The sequence below is a fragment of the Gavia stellata genome, chromosome 8, assembly GCF_030936135.1.
Source record: "Gavia stellata isolate bGavSte3 chromosome 8, bGavSte3.hap2, whole genome shotgun sequence".
In the NCBI taxonomy this organism is placed as follows: Eukaryota; Metazoa; Chordata; class Aves; order Gaviiformes; family Gaviidae; genus Gavia; species Gavia stellata.
In genome coordinates, this window is record NC_082601.1 from 18,747,336 (window position 1) to 18,762,023 (window position 14,688).

Sequence of the window (14,688 nt, forward strand, 5' to 3'; positions counted from 1 at the left end):
CAGGTGAGGAGCAGTGGGCGGGGGCTGGCGGCCGTCCCCCCCCCGCAGCAGCATCCCCCAGCTGCCCGGCAGCAGGAGGGGCGGGTGATGTCAGCAGGATACAAATAGCGGCGGCTCGGGTCCCCTCCCGACGCCTCGCCGAGCTGCCGGCCGCTCGCCAGCTCTGCCGCCTGCTCCCTGCTCCGGCCTCGCCGCCCCACGCCGCCACCATGAGCCAGTCCTACTCCTCCAGCCAGCGGGTCTCTTCCTACCGCCGCACCTTCGGCGGCGCCTCCCCGGTCTTCTCCCGTGCCTCCTTTGGGGGCAAGGGCAGCAGTGGCAGCTCCGTCACCTCCCGTGTCTACCAGGTGTCCCGCACCTCTGCTGTCCCCAGCCTGTCCAGCTTCCGCACCACCCGTGTGACACCCCTGCACTCCTACCCAAGTGCCTACCAAGGTGCCGGCGAGCTGCTGGACTTCAGCCTGGCCGATGCCATGAACCAGGAGTTCCTCCAGACCCGCACTAATGAGAAGGTAGAGCTGCAGGAGCTCAACGACCGCTTCGCCAACTACATCGAGAAGGTGCGCTTCTTGGAGCAGCAGAATGCACTGATGGTGGCCGAGGTGAACCGCCTGCGGGGCAAGGAGCCCACCCGTGTGGCCGAGATGTACGAGGAGGAGCTGCGGGAGCTCCGGCGCCAGGTGGACCTGCTCACCAGCCAGCGGGCTCGTGTAGAAGTCGAGCGCGACAACCTGCTTGATGACCTGCAGAAGCTCAAGCAGAGGTGAGGAGGGGCCCCGGTGTGTCCCTGTGGGCATCCATCCCTGCATCTCCATCCCTAGGGATGGGCGGTGGATGAGGTTGCCCTGGCAGCCCCTTGGGGTGCTCACTGTCGTCCTTGTGCCCCATGCTCGGAGCCCATTGTGGCCCCACTCCTCCGTCCTCCTCACCCTATCCCCCAGGGTAGGAGAGCACCCCAGCCATGCCTCTTGCTGGCTGTACCCGCCTGCAGGGCACTTTGCAGGATGCCAGGTCCTGGCACGGTTGCTGCGAGTTTTGGGAGGGAGAAGGGCACCCACAACCCGCTACACCAGTGCTGGGTGCTCCCCGACCCACGGCGTGGGGCAGGGAAGGGGGAGCTGGCCCAGTGGCGTGGGGCAGGGCGAAGGAAGTGCCCACAGCCTGGGCCTCTCAGCAGGGCACTCCGGACGGGTGCTGCCAGCCCTTGCCAGACGCCCAGGCATCACCCAGCGGGCAGAACGTTTCTGGCAGCAGCGGTGTCCCCTGCGCCCTCCCTTGCAACGGGGGCCGAGGCTGGGCTGTGATGCCACGGGACCTCCAGAGCTGGGGAATAGGAGTGCCCCCCCCAGGGTCCCCATCCCCGCTCACACCCCGGAGGGCTGGCCAGCCCATGGGTGCACTGAGCCTGTGGGATAGACAGACAGACAGACAGAGCCAGCCAGGCAGGCGGAAGTGGGGGGGAAGGGTGACCCGGGGGTGTGTTCTGCCAGCTCCGGAGGTGAAGGAGGGAGAGGAGGAAGACACACTTCCGGAGGCCAGGGATGCTCCAGGCCTGCTGTGGGAGTCCACGGTGCCCTGGGAGCAGCAGGGACCCCACAGAGATGCCATGGGCCTGGCTGGTGGCAGAGAGGGGGCTGGGGCCGGGGGGGGAATAGCCACAGGGGTGGCCGGGCTGAGTGACTCCCCAGGGACTGACCAGCGTGGGGACACCTGGCAGCAGGGGTGGATGCTTGGTGGGAGCCGCTTGTTCTGGTGCTGGTCTGCACCTTCCCTCCTGGCCTCTGTGCTCCTGGGATGCCGAGTCCCCATCTCCCGGGGTGACACAGCCTGCTGCCTCCCCCTCGCAGCCTCAGCCTCTGCCCCAGGTGGCTGGCGCTGAGTAGCCGGTGGGGCAGAGCCCCTGATGCTGGGAGGCTGGGGGTGGCATCATGGAGGACCCCTGAATGTCAGGGGAGGAGCAGGGCACAGAACAAACAAGTGTTGGGTTCCTGGCACCCTGTGTGCCAGCACTGCCCAGCACCTCCCGGCTGCCTTCCCCCTGACCAGCAGCCTGTGGCACTGCCCCATCCTCTGGCACAGCCTGGCTCCCCAGCCCTGACCTTGGGCTCACACCCCAGTGGTCCCCTCTCCATACCCCCGTCCCACAGCATCGCTGAGACCCGCCTGTCCTCCTGCTGTCCCCAGGATGGCTCAGCCGGCCGCCATCCCTTGGGGCCCCCCGTGCCGGGTCCTGCACCCCGTCCCCCCGGCTGCCGGCCACTCTACCCTATAAGGGCCGGGGCAGCGCACGTGGCACCGAGCTGACCTCATGGCTTTGTGCTCTCTCTGGCGTTGACTATAATAGGGAATGGGAGGAAGAGCCCCTGGCCCCCCGCCAGCTCTCCCGCCACCCGCCGGGAATGCAGGACAATCCACCGTCTTTCCACCAGGCCACTCTGGGCTCAGGGACGGCGAGGGGGGACATCGCTGCCAGGGGACGGGGCTCCCTCTGGGTGCCCCTGACCTTCCTTCTTTGTCCCCAGGCTGCAAGAGGAGATTCAGCTGAAGGAGGAGGCTGAGAACAACCTGGCTGCTTTCAGAGCCGTGAGTACCTGTCCCCTCCATGCGGCGTGGGACCCCCGCCTCCCCGCCCAGCCCCATCTCCCCCCCAGCAGTCCAGCCCCAGCGCCAGGGCATTGCCCTGGGCACAGCTTTGCCCCTTCCCGCCCTGACGTGTGGTTCCTGCACTCCCCCTACGCCCCCAGGATGTTCACCCCCCTGCTACCCCTCACTCTGTGTCCCCCCAGGACGTGGACGCGGCCACGCTGGCACGCATTGACCTGGAAAGACGCATCGAGTCCCTGCAGGAGGAGATTGCCTTCCTCAAGAAGGTGCATGAAGAGGTAGGTTGGGGGCGGCCCCGTTTCCCGTGGGCACCCATGGGGACAGGGGAGAGAGTGGGTGCCCTGAGGTGTCACCTTGTCTCTCCAGGAAATCCGGGAGCTGCAGGCTCAGCTGCAGGAGCAGCACATCCAGGTGGAGATGGACATCTCCAAGCCCGACCTGACGGCTGCGCTGCGGGACATCCGCGCCCAGTACGAGAGCATTGCTGCCAAGAACATCGCCGAGGCCGAGGAGTGGTACAAGTCCAAGGTGCGGGAGGCGGCGGGCTCAGCGCTGGCCCCGGCGTGGTGGCTCTCGGCCATCCTGGTGGCTGTGCCCGCTGACCATGGCCTCTCCCCAGGTGTCTGACCTGACGCAGGCGGCCAACAAGAACAACGATGCGCTGCGGCAGGCGAAACAGGAGATGCTGGAGTACCGGCACCAGATCCAGTCCTACACCTGCGAGATCGATGCCCTCAAGGGCACGGTGAGCCATGGGCAGCATTGGGGAGACCCCCAGCTTCCCTGCAAAGATGCACTGCTCCAGGGCTGCTTGGGGACCTCTGGGACATCTCTGGGGTGGGGGGCTGTTCCCAGCTTTTGGAGTTGCTGCTGTGGGGGGACTTGTCCCCCAGATTTGGGCTGCGCCTCCCCCAGCAGCAGTCTGGGCCTCTGCGAGGTGTTTTTCAGATCCCCAGGGTCAAGGCGCAGATTGCAAAAGGTGCCCCAGCCTGGGAGGCTCCAGGCAGGCGGGCGCAGGGCTCGGGGTGTCTGGTTGCAGGCTGGGAAGGTGGTTGCAAACAAACAGGGCACAACAGTCCCGCTCCGGCATGGTCACGGTCACGGGAGCCAGCCAGCAGCCACCAGTTTGGCAGTGCTACCCCCGGGCAGCTGGCCAGTGCTCCTGCACCTTTCTGTGCCCTCCCGCCAGCATAGGATGGCTTTGCTGGGGGGCCTGGGCACCCGGGCAGAGGGTGCTGGGGTTGCCCAGCACCTGCCCAGCTTACCCCCACCAGATCCTGCTGCTCAGCACTGAGCAGACGGAGGGTGACAGCCACCCATCAAGGTTCCACGTCAGCTGGACCCAGCCCAGGGCTGACCATGGCTCTCCCCAGGTCCCTGGCCCTACCCTAGGACCCTCCCAGCCCCCCCAGCTCACACGCCAGGTGCCCCCTGGCCTCTCCAGGTCTGCCCCCCTTGCTGAACCCACCTGTCCCCCCAGAACGACTCGCTGATGCGCCAGATGCGGGAGATGGAGGAGCGCTTCGCGGGGGAGGCTGGCGGGTACCAGGACACCATCGCCCGGCTGGAGGAGGAGATCCGGCACCTGAAGGATGAGATGGCCCGGCACCTGCGCGAGTACCAGGACCTGCTCAACGTCAAGATGGCCCTGGACGTGGAGATCGCCACGTACCGCAAGCTGCTGGAGGGCGAGGAGAACCGGTGAGCAGTGAGGGGGGCAGGACAAGGTGGGGGGACCAGCGGAGTCAGCTGGTTTTTGGGGCTTCCACCCCGTGAGCAGCCGCCTGAGGGCTGGGGCTGGCTGGTGCTGAGCTCTCCCCTCTATGTCCCTGCAGGATCAGCATCCCCATGCACCAGACCTTCGCCTCTGCACTCAATTTCCGAGGTGAGCATCGCCCCGTGAGGAGGGGGGCCTGGGACAAGTCCCCAGGGGTCCCCAGTGTGGGAACCCTCCTGTAAATCTCCCTCCTGGGGGGCTGCAGCCAGGCTGGCAGGTCAGGGACCCATGGGTGCCACACTGAGCGCCTGGGGTGGGTGCACTTGATAGGGTGCTGCCACAAGTTGGGGGGGGGGGGGTGTAATCCAGGGCTCCTGAAGCCCCCCAGTGGCCCCAGACCCACCACTGTTCCCCCATGCCACATGTCCCCATGGGCCCATCCCCTGTGTCCCTGTGCCCACAGAGACCAGCCCAGAGCAGCGTGGCTCCGAGGTGCACACCAAAAAGACCGTGATGATCAAAACCATTGAAACGCGTGATGGGGAGGTGAGTGCAGGGCTGCACCGGAGGTGGCGGGGAGGTGGGGTCTGAGCATGGTGACTGTCCCCGTGCTCAGTGCCTGTCCCCATGCTCGGGGTTCCGGTGCTGGCACGGCATGGTGTCTCACGGTGCCTCTCTCCCTGCAGGTGGTGAGCGAGGCGACCCAGCAGCAGCATGAAGTGCTGTAGAGGAGGCTGCCCTGGCAGCCCACCGGCACCTTCCGTCCCTGCCTCCGTCCTGCTGCCAAGCCCCCCTCCTGCCCCCCACCTCGCCCCCCCGAGCTCCCCTGGCACCACCCGAGGGGTCTCCCCTGCGCAGCTGCCTCCGGGCCCCCTGCACCCCCTGGGCTCTCTCCTTCGGCTTCAAAAGGCTCGCTCTGCTTTCGCAGCTTCGCAGCGGCAATGCCAGCGTCAGGATCAGGCCCGGGCCGGGGGGGCGGCAGGAGAGAGGGAGGGGACAGGCAGGAGGGGCTGGGGGGAGCAGGTGGTGGCCTGGGCCAGCTCCCCAGAGAGCCGGACGGTCCCAGCAAGGGGTTCTGGATCCCCCTGCAGCCCCCTCCCCGCGCTGGGCACGGGCTTGGGTTTTGTCCCGCCAGAGCAGGGACCCGTTTCCCCGCGCCAGCACCGCTGGCCTCCCTGGAGCTGGCACTTCTGCGGGTGGATGGCAGCGATGCCAGGGATGGGGAGAAGTGGGGTCTGGGCCAAGCCCCCCATTCTCCGCCCGGCTCGGAGCCACGGTGCTCCCAGCCTGTGTCCCCCCCCGGCCCGGGGGCCCGGGGTCCTGCGCTCCCCCTGGCCTAAGAAGCAGCCCCGTGGGGCAGAGGAGGGCAGTGCCCGCCCCCCCACATCGCGGGGACCCCCAGCAGCAGGAGGCTGCACGGGGCCAGGCTCAGTGAGCCAAGAGGGTACCCGTAGGTGGACACAGGAGAGAGGAGGAGTGAGTGAGTGGGAGAGAGGGGGGAGAGTAGGAGAGGAACTGGAGAGAGGCCCGGGGGCCAGGGCAGGCGCCCCCACCCCTCGCCCCACTGCACCCCCACCCCACCGCGTCTACGTGACTCTTCAGGCAGCTGAAATAAACAGCGGAGCATCACCCCTTCCTCCCGGCGCATCTCTGGGGCAGAGATGGGATAGGGTGGTGGGGAGGTGGCACCTGGAGGGGCATCACATGGGCCACCGGGGCTGGGCTGGGGTGGATGCAGGGGCCAGCATCCCCCCGAGCCATGTCTTCCCTAGGTCCCCCCAAAATACGGGTGTCCCTCAAACTGAAGGTGCCCCAGAGCATTTTGCTGCCCGTGGTGTTGGGTTTCCCAGTTGCACTGGGTGGGGGAGCCCTGCTGGCAGCACGGGCTGTGGCAGCCAAGCCCTGAGCAGTTTCGGAGGGGCTCTGGGTGACCATCCCCTGTCCCCCCCATACACCCAGGCCCCCACATCACTGCCTGGTTGCTCTCAGCTCCACAGCTGCCCCCTTTCCCCCCTCTCCCGGGCCAGCCCTGCCCCAGACCCACACCTGCCCGGGACCTCTCCAAGCACCCCCATTGCCACTGACCTGCAAGTAGAATGCCCTTCACACCGAATCTAGCTCCTCCCTGGTGCCCCACGGGCATCAGCCCCACCACGCCACACCTGCCCCCACCCCAGGCTCAACCTCCAGGCTCAATACACGTGTCCCCATCCCCGCGGTTGGGGTGTGGGACTCTTGGCTTTGGCTCCTTCGGCCCAGTGATGGGGGATGCAGCAGGGGAACCTGGGGTGGAGCATCGCATGGGGAGAGAGGGATTTAGGGTTGCTCTGCCCCGGGAGGTGTCGGAGGGCCTGCACTCCCCTGCCAGGCAGGAGAGCACTGGGAAGGCAGTGGGCTTGGCAGCGGGTGGTATTTTGGGGACAAGGCAAGTACTGCTGCCAGCAGTGGGGCTGGGGCTGGGGGGTCCCTGATGGAGAGGCTAGTGTGGTGAACCCTAGTTTTGGCTGCGGGGACGGCCAGGGCCAAGGGGGTGTTGGATCTCAAGGGCTGTCTCCAGCAGGTGGCCCTGTGACATCAAGGACGGTCCCCAGGTCTGCCCTGGGGAGAGACGACACCTCATTCCCTTCCCCACCCAGGCTGGCAGGGCCAGGGCTCTGCCCGTGGGGCTGGGGGGGACAGACAGGGGACAGATCAGCCCTTTGCCCGCAGGGCAGCTCAAGCAGGGAAAAAGCTGGTCAGGGCTCTGGCAGCTTCTCCTCCAGCCCCCAGAGACCCTGGGGTTTGCTCAGCTGCTCTGCAGCCAGGCTGTAGGTCTAGCAGGGCATCCCGCTCCGGCATGCCCCAGCCACCCAAGCTGGAGGGATCCCGGGATCTTCTCCTTGCTGGTGATGCTCCACCGATGCCGGTGCCCCCAGGCTGGCGGTGACAGGCTGTGCCAAAGCTGATGGGGCTGGTCTGCAACTGGGAGGCAGCGTGCCATGTCGCTCGCATCCTGCTCACCCAGATTTACAGCCCCCAGCGAGGGTGGATGGGGCCAGGTGCTGAGACATGTGCCATCCTGCCCGGAGCTGGGAAGCCCTGCCTTGCCCGGGGCTGGTGAGGCAGCGGGTGGCACAGGCAGTCCCTGGTCACTCCCTGCCTGGAGCACAGCATGTGGGAGCTCTCATGGGCCATCCCAAACCTGAACGGTGGGGTGCTTCTGCTCCAAGCAGGGCTTGAATGGGGGGCTGGCCGGGACCCACACTGCCCAGGGCAGTGAGGCAGGGGCTTGGTGAGAGAAATGGGGTTTTGCTGTGTTGGCAGCCTCCCAGCAGGGTGGATTTGGGGTGAGCAGGGATGCAGCGATCCCCGTCTCTGCTGCCTGCTGGGGATGGGGCAAAGGGGCCCCACGGGGCTGGCTCCTGCCCGGGGTCTCGCATTGCAGGAAGCGTGACGGTGTCCTTTCCCTCCACATGCCACCAGGGTCTCTCTGTCCCGATCCAGTAACACCACCGGAGAAGGGGAAGGGGGGGAGGAAGGCTGGGTCCCCCCCCCCGAGCCTCGCTGCTAATATGGAAAGGTGCTGGCCCCTTTCTATCTTTGCAAGTGGAGCTGGGCTCCAGGGCCGAGGCCGCGGGCGCGGAGAGGGGGAGCCCGGCCAAGGAATGTGACATATCAGAGGCAGCTGCCACTTCAGGAGAGGGGGCAGAGGGAGCGCAGCTCGCCGGGGGCCGCGCGGGACGGAACGGGTGAGGGGGGGGACGCCACGGCCCCAGCGCTGGGACGGCTCAGCGGGCGGCCAGCACCCGCCGGACGCGCACCCAGGCTGGCGGAGGAGCAGGTGCCGAGGCGCTGGGCGGGCTCGGGGTCGCAGTGGAGCGTGAGGTGTGGGTGCCGCACCGCACTGGGTGCTCGGTGAGTGGCGGCTCGGCGAGCAGCAACCCGAGCCCCCGCCTAAAAATAGCCCCTTGCTTGCCCACGGCGCTGCGACCTTCGGGGCTGCAGCCGGTGGGGGGGAGGCACCGAACCGGACGGCACCTGGACCGGGGGGCCGCCTCTGCCCCGGCACCCCTGGCAGGCACCCAGCACCCCCAGGCTGCAGGCAAGGGGTGAAGAGGGGCACGGCGCTGCCGGCGTGGGGTGGCGGGGGTCGCAGGTGTGGGCAGGGGAGCTGTAGACCATGCACCGGGCGCAGGGACGCGGTGGCATGAGTAGGGCCGGTGGGGAGCCCCGGGCGGCCCCGCCGAGCCCCGGCATCCCCCCGAAGCGCGCCAAGGTCACGGCAGAGCCAGGGGCACCCGAGGAGGGCCCGGCTCGCCCAGCGGCGCCAGTTTTTGTGCGGAAGCTGAAGAATGCGGCGATCGGCACCGGCTGCGACATCCGGCTGCGGGTGGTGGCGGTGGGCAACCCCCGGCCCAACCTCCGCTGGTACCGAAACGAGGAGCTGCTGGCCCCACGAGGGGAGGAGTATGGCACCCTCTGGATCCGGGACAGCAAGAAGGAGGATGCCGGCGTGTACACCTGCATCGCTGAGAATGAGCGGGGAGAGGCCATGACCAGTGCTGTGCTGGCCATCATTGACATGGAAGGTAAGGGTGGCGTGGCCGCTGGCACGGCTGTGCTGGCACGGCTGCGGGTACGCATTTTCTGAGGGTGGCAACGGTGCTTTGCAGGCTCCCGCTGCGGTGCATGCCCGGGGCCAGCCAGGGCTGGGCTTTGCTGTGTCTGCCCCGCTGCAGGCTGGGGTGCCTGGTGCCGGCAGCACCAGGGCAGCTCTCTGGCCTGGAGCGAGCATGTGGCTGCAGCACCGGCTGCCAGGCCAGGCAGGGTGCCAGGGCTGGGCACGGCAGTGTCAGGAGCATGTGATGCCAAGCCTCCTTGGGGCAGGAGGGGAGAGAGAGAGAGGCAGCTTGGGTGCACGGCACCAGTGGTGCCACCTTCCGCAGCCACCGACACGGACCCCGGTATCCCTTGGTGCCCCTGCATGAGGCACCCCCATGCACCAGCTGCTCATGGGCAGAGCTGCCCGTGGCATCACCATCACCTCTGTACCAGGCACTGGGCTTGCACTGGGAGAACTGGGACCCTCCGGGGCTGGGGCTGGGGGAGGAGCCTATCATTGCAGGAGGTGGGGCTGTCAAGTGGGTGGGGTCTATGTCATGCAGTGGGCGGGGCTTGATGGTTATTAGCAGGGGTGGGGCCAACTTTTGCTGACCCCCGAGAGCCCTATGGCAGCCCCTCTGCTGATTGCCCCGGGTGCAGCAGTGAGGCATGCTCCTCTGGTGCACAGAGAGTGCATGGGGTCTACTGTGGGCCCTTGCATGGGTGAGCCTTATCCTGCACAGCAGCCAAGCAGGTTTGGGGCTCAGCCCCCTCTGCCCCAGGATGGATGCCACCTCCCTGGGGCATTGCAGACCTGGGTGTTGGGGAGCGTGTGGTGCTGGCTGGTGGCACTGCTGTGAGACATGAGCTGTGCCATCTGCATGGGGACCGTGAGGGAGGCGGTGCTGAGCCCTGAGGCTCCAGGGAAGGAACTGCACCTGGGGATTTGCAGTACAGGAGGTGTGCTGGAGATGCTGCACCTCAAGGGGGGACTGGGTGGCAGTGGGGGGGCAGAAGAAGCCTTTGCAGTGCTGAAGGGGAGCAATGGAGGAAGAGGAGGAGTTGCTCTGTGTGAGCCAGGAGGCTGGAGGAGCAGTGTTTGGGGAATGGAGGAAGGTGTATGTGCTGCTCATGGGCCTCGTGTGGGGACAAGGGGAGCGGAGAAGTGTGCAGCAGGGGTCCTGTCCTGCAGTGGATCTGTGCGGGGTCACTGTGCAGCGCACGTTTGGGGACCGTGGCACTGTGTAGTTGGATGCATGGTGCTCTGTGTGCAGAGGGAGTGGGAGACATGCACCGACCGCCCCACCAGGCGGAAGCAGCCTGTGCCGGGACGGGGGGCTGAGGAGAGGGGCTGTCACCCTGTTCTCACATTCCGGTGTGCAGCTGCACTTCTCCATGGCACTGCCGGCCTGGGCCCCCCTGCCTCTGCCCAGCAGCGCAGCACTGCCTGATTTCCCCAGGTGCCCGTTCCCGTTGTGCTGACGCACTTGTCCCGGCTCCCAATTCCCAGCCGTCGGCCCTCGCCGCCGCCTTTCTGGAGCAGCTGAGGGAGGGACAGAGCAGCCAGGATTGCCTAATGTGTGGGGTGAATGTCACCCTGCCCCGGGCACTCCTCCCTGCAGGCGGGTGGCTGTGGATGCACAGCCGTTGAGCAAACAGACACCCAAAAAGCTGGCCCTGGGGCAGAGATGCCTCTGGAGCCGTGGAGGCTCCAGGGCACCGGGCTGGGCAAGGAGTGCGGCAGCCCTTGGTGTGGCTTTGTCCCTGCCCCGAGGCAGAACGGTCTCTGCAGCGTGCTGCGGCAGTGCCCAGGGAGCACCGTGTCACACCAGGTGCTGGAGAGGGGTGCTGCTGTAGAGGTGATGGGACGTGGTGTGGGGACCTGTCCTATCACCTGGCCCCATTTCAGGGCACTGGCACTCAGCGTGTTGTTCCCCTGAGGCCATTTTCTCCATGCCGCAGCCGAGCAGTGAGACAGGTCATCATGTGAAATGGAGGAGCTGTGGCACTGCTCTGCATCTGCCTGCCCTGACACCCTGCCAGCATGTGTGCCATGGCTTGCTGGCCTCTGGCATGGAGGCCCCAACTGCTCAGGGGCTCCCCACACTCCCTGCCAATACCCAGCTCCCTGGGGACCATGGAAGTTCCACTGGTGGCTGCGTCGTCCCTGTGCCAGGCAGGGACACCCTGTCCTTGTTCCCTGGGGGGCCCTGTGAGCCGGGTCGTCGGCCAGTTATGGGGCAAGGGGGATGTATGCAATGTTCCTGGGCAGGATGAGGTCTTTCTCTGGGCGTGCAGTCCCAGCCCCCTGTGTCTGGAGGTATTGGCGTGCCCTTGCTCTGTTCACCTCTGCTGGGTCACGGTCTCTGGTGGGCACAGAGCCCTGTTCTCCACCTTCTCTCCCTGGCGCACGGGCCAGGCTGCAGCTCTCTGGGGGGCCAGCATCAGCTCTCCCCAAGGTGGCTCAGGTCAGTGCTGGTGGGGTGGGGGGGCTCTGCGCTGTCTGGCTCCGTGCTCGACCCCGGCAGGCCCTCCTGCACCAGCTCAGCATTCCCCCTTGCTCACACGAGCTCAATTTAGCTCCTCTAATCCCTTGCCCTGAATCTGTTGCTCCACCCCACTAATGATTTTCTCTTGCTCTTCTCTCAGGTCCCCTGAGTGTGTCAGTGCCCGGCATGCAGAGCAGTGAGCGCATGCATGGGGCTAGCTGGGCACAGGGGCTCCTGGGGTCACACCATCCCCACCATGTCCCACTGTCCCCACTGGGGTCCCACAGCTCTGCCTCTGTCTTGCTGCAGGTTCTCCCTTGTGCCCTGGCTCCATGGGCACAGGTGGGGTGCGTTGGACCTTCTCACACCAGCACCAGGCTGGTCCAGGGGCTTCCCAGGTCCATCCAGGGACCCTCCAAACCCTTCTAGCCAGCCCTGGTCTGCACCATGGCTCCATTGCCCCCAGGGTCACTAAAGCCTGTATCACCTCTCAGCTGCATCTCCTGAATTTTTCCCCATAAACTGGATTAAATCACCTCTTAACAACCCGAGCTAATCTTTTAGAGCCCAGCCTTCCGTCGCCATGCCAGTGCTGTCTGATCCTCCCCGCCAGGCCTGCCTCTTGTTTCAAGGTTGGATGTGTCCGTCTTGGGCTCCCAGTGCAGGGTCTTGCTCCACTCGCCTCCACCTGCACTCAGCAATCAAACTGCCTTGGAATCTTTCCTCTGCCCAGGGAACAGCCTGCACCTGCCTGGATTTGGGGTCAGGGAAGGGGGCAGGAGCTGCCTGCGTGCAGCAGCCCTGCGTGGCCCCTTCCCATCCAGCCCAGAGTTACAGCGGGGCACCATGGGCACGCTTTTGTGGCTGATGGTGTGCGGTGATGGCAATGGCACCCTGGCAGGGATGGCTGTGCTGGCAGTGTCCCTGGTGGCTCAGCACCTCTGGCTGTTTATCTCAGCGCCTAATTTTAGTCCCTTACTTTGCAGTGCTGTGCCCATGTTTAATGCCAACTGCCCCTTCCCTCCAGAGCCCTGCCAGCCCTGCTCAGGGACCTAATGGGACCTAATGGCTCCCTTTGCCATCTCCTCCCTCCTGTGGGACTCTCTGGGGCTGCCTCAGTTTCCCCTTACTGTCCCTCCAGCCCCAGGGCACAGCAGCATCTCGGAGGAGCTCAGGATGCAAGGCTCCAGCTCAGGCTGACTTGCCCCACCGTGGGGTGGGCACCATGCCCAGCTGTGCCAGCGCAGGGGCTGCCTCTGCAGAGCTGCTTGGCTGGTGCCACCCCGGCTGCTGGTCTCAGCTGGCGCAGGGACAGGTCCCCGGGGCTGGGCAATGCCGGGCGATGGGGCTGGACCTGGCCCTCAGGATGCCCACAACCAGCAGGGCCGGCGCGTGGACTGGCTGTGCAGCCGCCAGTCCCCAAACACAGCCACGTGCCCTGGGGCTGTGCCTGTTCCCTGGCCCCAGGGGCGGCACCGAGGCCAGCCCATGGGCAGCTGCCAGAGATGCAGGCTCCCAGCTCTGTCCCCAGCCACCTGGGCAGGGGGCTGGCGTGGTGGCCACGCGTGCCGGGTCCCTGTCTGGGGGTGCTGCAGACTGGGAGAGCTGCTCCCCGCTGAGCGGAGCGGCGGGTGCAGCTGTCCAGTCAGTCATCTGCACCCCTGCCCTCTCGCCTGCTGCCGGGGGTTTATTTTTGCTGAGGAATGTGCCGTCCCCTCGGATTCTGGCGGGCTGCAGGGTTTCTGTTACAGGCGAGAGGCTGAGACCTGGGCCTGCGGGTGGGTAAATATAGCACCACCGCTCAGGGCTGCGTGATGGGATGACGGCCTCTTCCTCCTCCCGGGGCGGCTCAGCACTCCCTGTGGCCCTCCTGCCTCTCGACACCAGGTTGCTGGCTTGTGCCCTGGCGCAGTGGCACTGGGAAGGGGCTAGCTGCTTCTACCCTGCTGCCCGCACTCTTGCCTGCTTCTCCCCCTGCCCTCTTCACGCAGCCCCTCAGCCCCAAGCAGGGGGGATGCCGGGAGCGGGGCTGGCAGGGCAGGGACAAAATGCCTCCTGCCATCCCGCTCTGTGCCCAGGCACCCAGAGCCAAGGTCACATTGCTGTCCTGTGTCCCCACGTCCTCCACCTGCAGCGGGCACCATGTGCTCAGGCATCCTTCTAGTGGCAGCAAGGGGAGGTGATGCTGGGGAGGGCACCTGGGGTCTCCCTAGCCCTCGGGAGAGGGGTCACAGCAGAGCACTGCTCTTCCCCAGGGCCAGAAAGCTGCTGTGGTGCTGTATTTCCCCCTGGGGACAGGACTGGGGACGGTCCCCATCTCCCCAGGCTCGCAGCACATCCCCACCTCCTGCAGACCATCCCCAGCAGCTCCAGGAGGCGCAAACACATGAAAGATTCATGCCCAGACCTCCTCCTACCCGAGACGGCTGCATGCGCCTGCTGCCATCAATTATTCAAGCACCGAGACAAGGGGGCTGATGGCCGGGGTGGGGTGGCCGGTGTCTGGCCAGTGCTGGGGTGCAGGGGCAGGATCTGTGCGGAGCTGCCGGGGAGGCCCAGCAAGGCGTGGGGAGCTGCGGCTCTCTGAGCAGTGTAATTAATGCTGCATTTTGAGCAGTGTTTGCTATCTGCTCTGCTCGGGGCTGGTGTGTGTCCAGCAGGCAAAGCTGGAGCTTGGTGGCAACAGGGTCACCTGCTCCCGCTCTGCCCCTTGTCCATGCCATGGCCACGCTGGCCCCCGTCCCCTGCCCTGTGTCCCTATCCTGCAGAGGAGCAGGACAGTGCCAGGGCTGCCCCTGGGCTAGGATAGGGCAGAGGAGCTGCCCTGGGTGCAGGCTGCCGTCCTCTCACACCGGACACCTTCTGCAGGGACTCCCTCTTTGCACTTGCAGGGGGATTTGCAGGAGCTGCTGCCTCTGGAAAGGACTTTTGGGCGCTGCAGCAGGCGCAGCCCCTCGGAGGTGACCCAGCTGCTCCCAGCGGTGCAGCAGCTCTGCGCCAGCCCAGAGCCACCCCTGAGGCTTTTGCTGAAGAATGGCTGAGCGGCAGAGCCACAGTCAGAGGGAAGGTCTGTGTGCCCGGCCAGCCAGGAGCCATGGCCGATGGGGCAACAGATCTGTCAATCGGAGGATACCTGAATGACTGCATTTTGGCTGGGCACATGTGGTCCCTCCCTGGGGTCAGCCCTGGGTCTGTCCCTGCAGGTGCTGTGGTGGCAGCACCCTTGCCCTGGCATCGCTGTGTGCCAAGCCCAAGCTTCGGTGCTCCTTCCCGGCATCCCTGACCAGGCTTTTGTCC

The 14,688-nt window shown here is 66.3% G+C and overlaps 2 protein-coding genes across 7 annotated transcripts in view; both read left to right on the top strand.

Annotated features, from left to right (window-relative positions):
• Positions 1 to 156: 156 nt before the first annotated feature.
• Positions 157 to 5,919, top strand: DES (desmin). Of its 6 annotated transcripts, none has more exons than XM_059820817.1 (9): positions 157 to 763; positions 2,523 to 2,583; positions 2,787 to 2,882; positions 2,971 to 3,132; positions 3,224 to 3,349; positions 4,106 to 4,305; positions 4,440 to 4,489; positions 4,785 to 4,867; positions 5,008 to 5,914. In XM_059820817.1, the coding sequence occupies exons 1-9, from the start codon at positions 210 to 212 to the stop codon at positions 5,047 to 5,049; spliced, it is 1,374 nt and encodes a 457-aa protein (XP_059676800.1). In that variant the 5' UTR covers positions 157 to 209; the 3' UTR covers positions 5,050 to 5,914. The 6 variants fall into 6 exon arrangements, with proteins under 6 accessions (XP_059676800.1, XP_059676801.1, XP_059676798.1 ...); XM_059820818.1 differs by having other exon boundaries at positions 4,154 to 4,305; XM_059820815.1 differs by having other exon boundaries at positions 4,085 to 4,305; positions 5,008 to 5,913.
• Positions 5,920 to 8,480: 2,561 nt separating this feature from the next.
• The window catches only part of SPEG (striated muscle enriched protein kinase), a 39,515-nt gene continuing 33,307 nt past the window's right edge, over positions 8,481 to 14,688 (top strand). The window contains exon 1 of the mRNA XM_059820449.1: positions 8,481 to 8,889. Coding sequence (XP_059676432.1) covers positions 8,481 to 8,889 — 409 coding nt within the window. The remainder of the gene's footprint in view (positions 8,890 to 14,688) is intronic.

Excerpts from the sequence above, each read along its gene's own strand:
- DES (XM_059820815.1), top strand. The coding sequence starts at position 210 with ATGAGCCAGTCCTACTCCTCCAGCCAGCGGGTCTCTTCCTACCGCCGC. Across the intron at positions 2,584-2,786 it reads ACCTGGCTGCTTTCAGAGCC|GACGTGGACGCGGCCACGCT; the intron begins GTGAGTACCTGT and ends GTGTCCCCCCAG. Across the intron at positions 4,306-4,439 it reads CTGGAGGGCGAGGAGAACCG|GATCAGCATCCCCATGCACC; the intron begins GTGAGCAGTGAG and ends ATGTCCCTGCAG.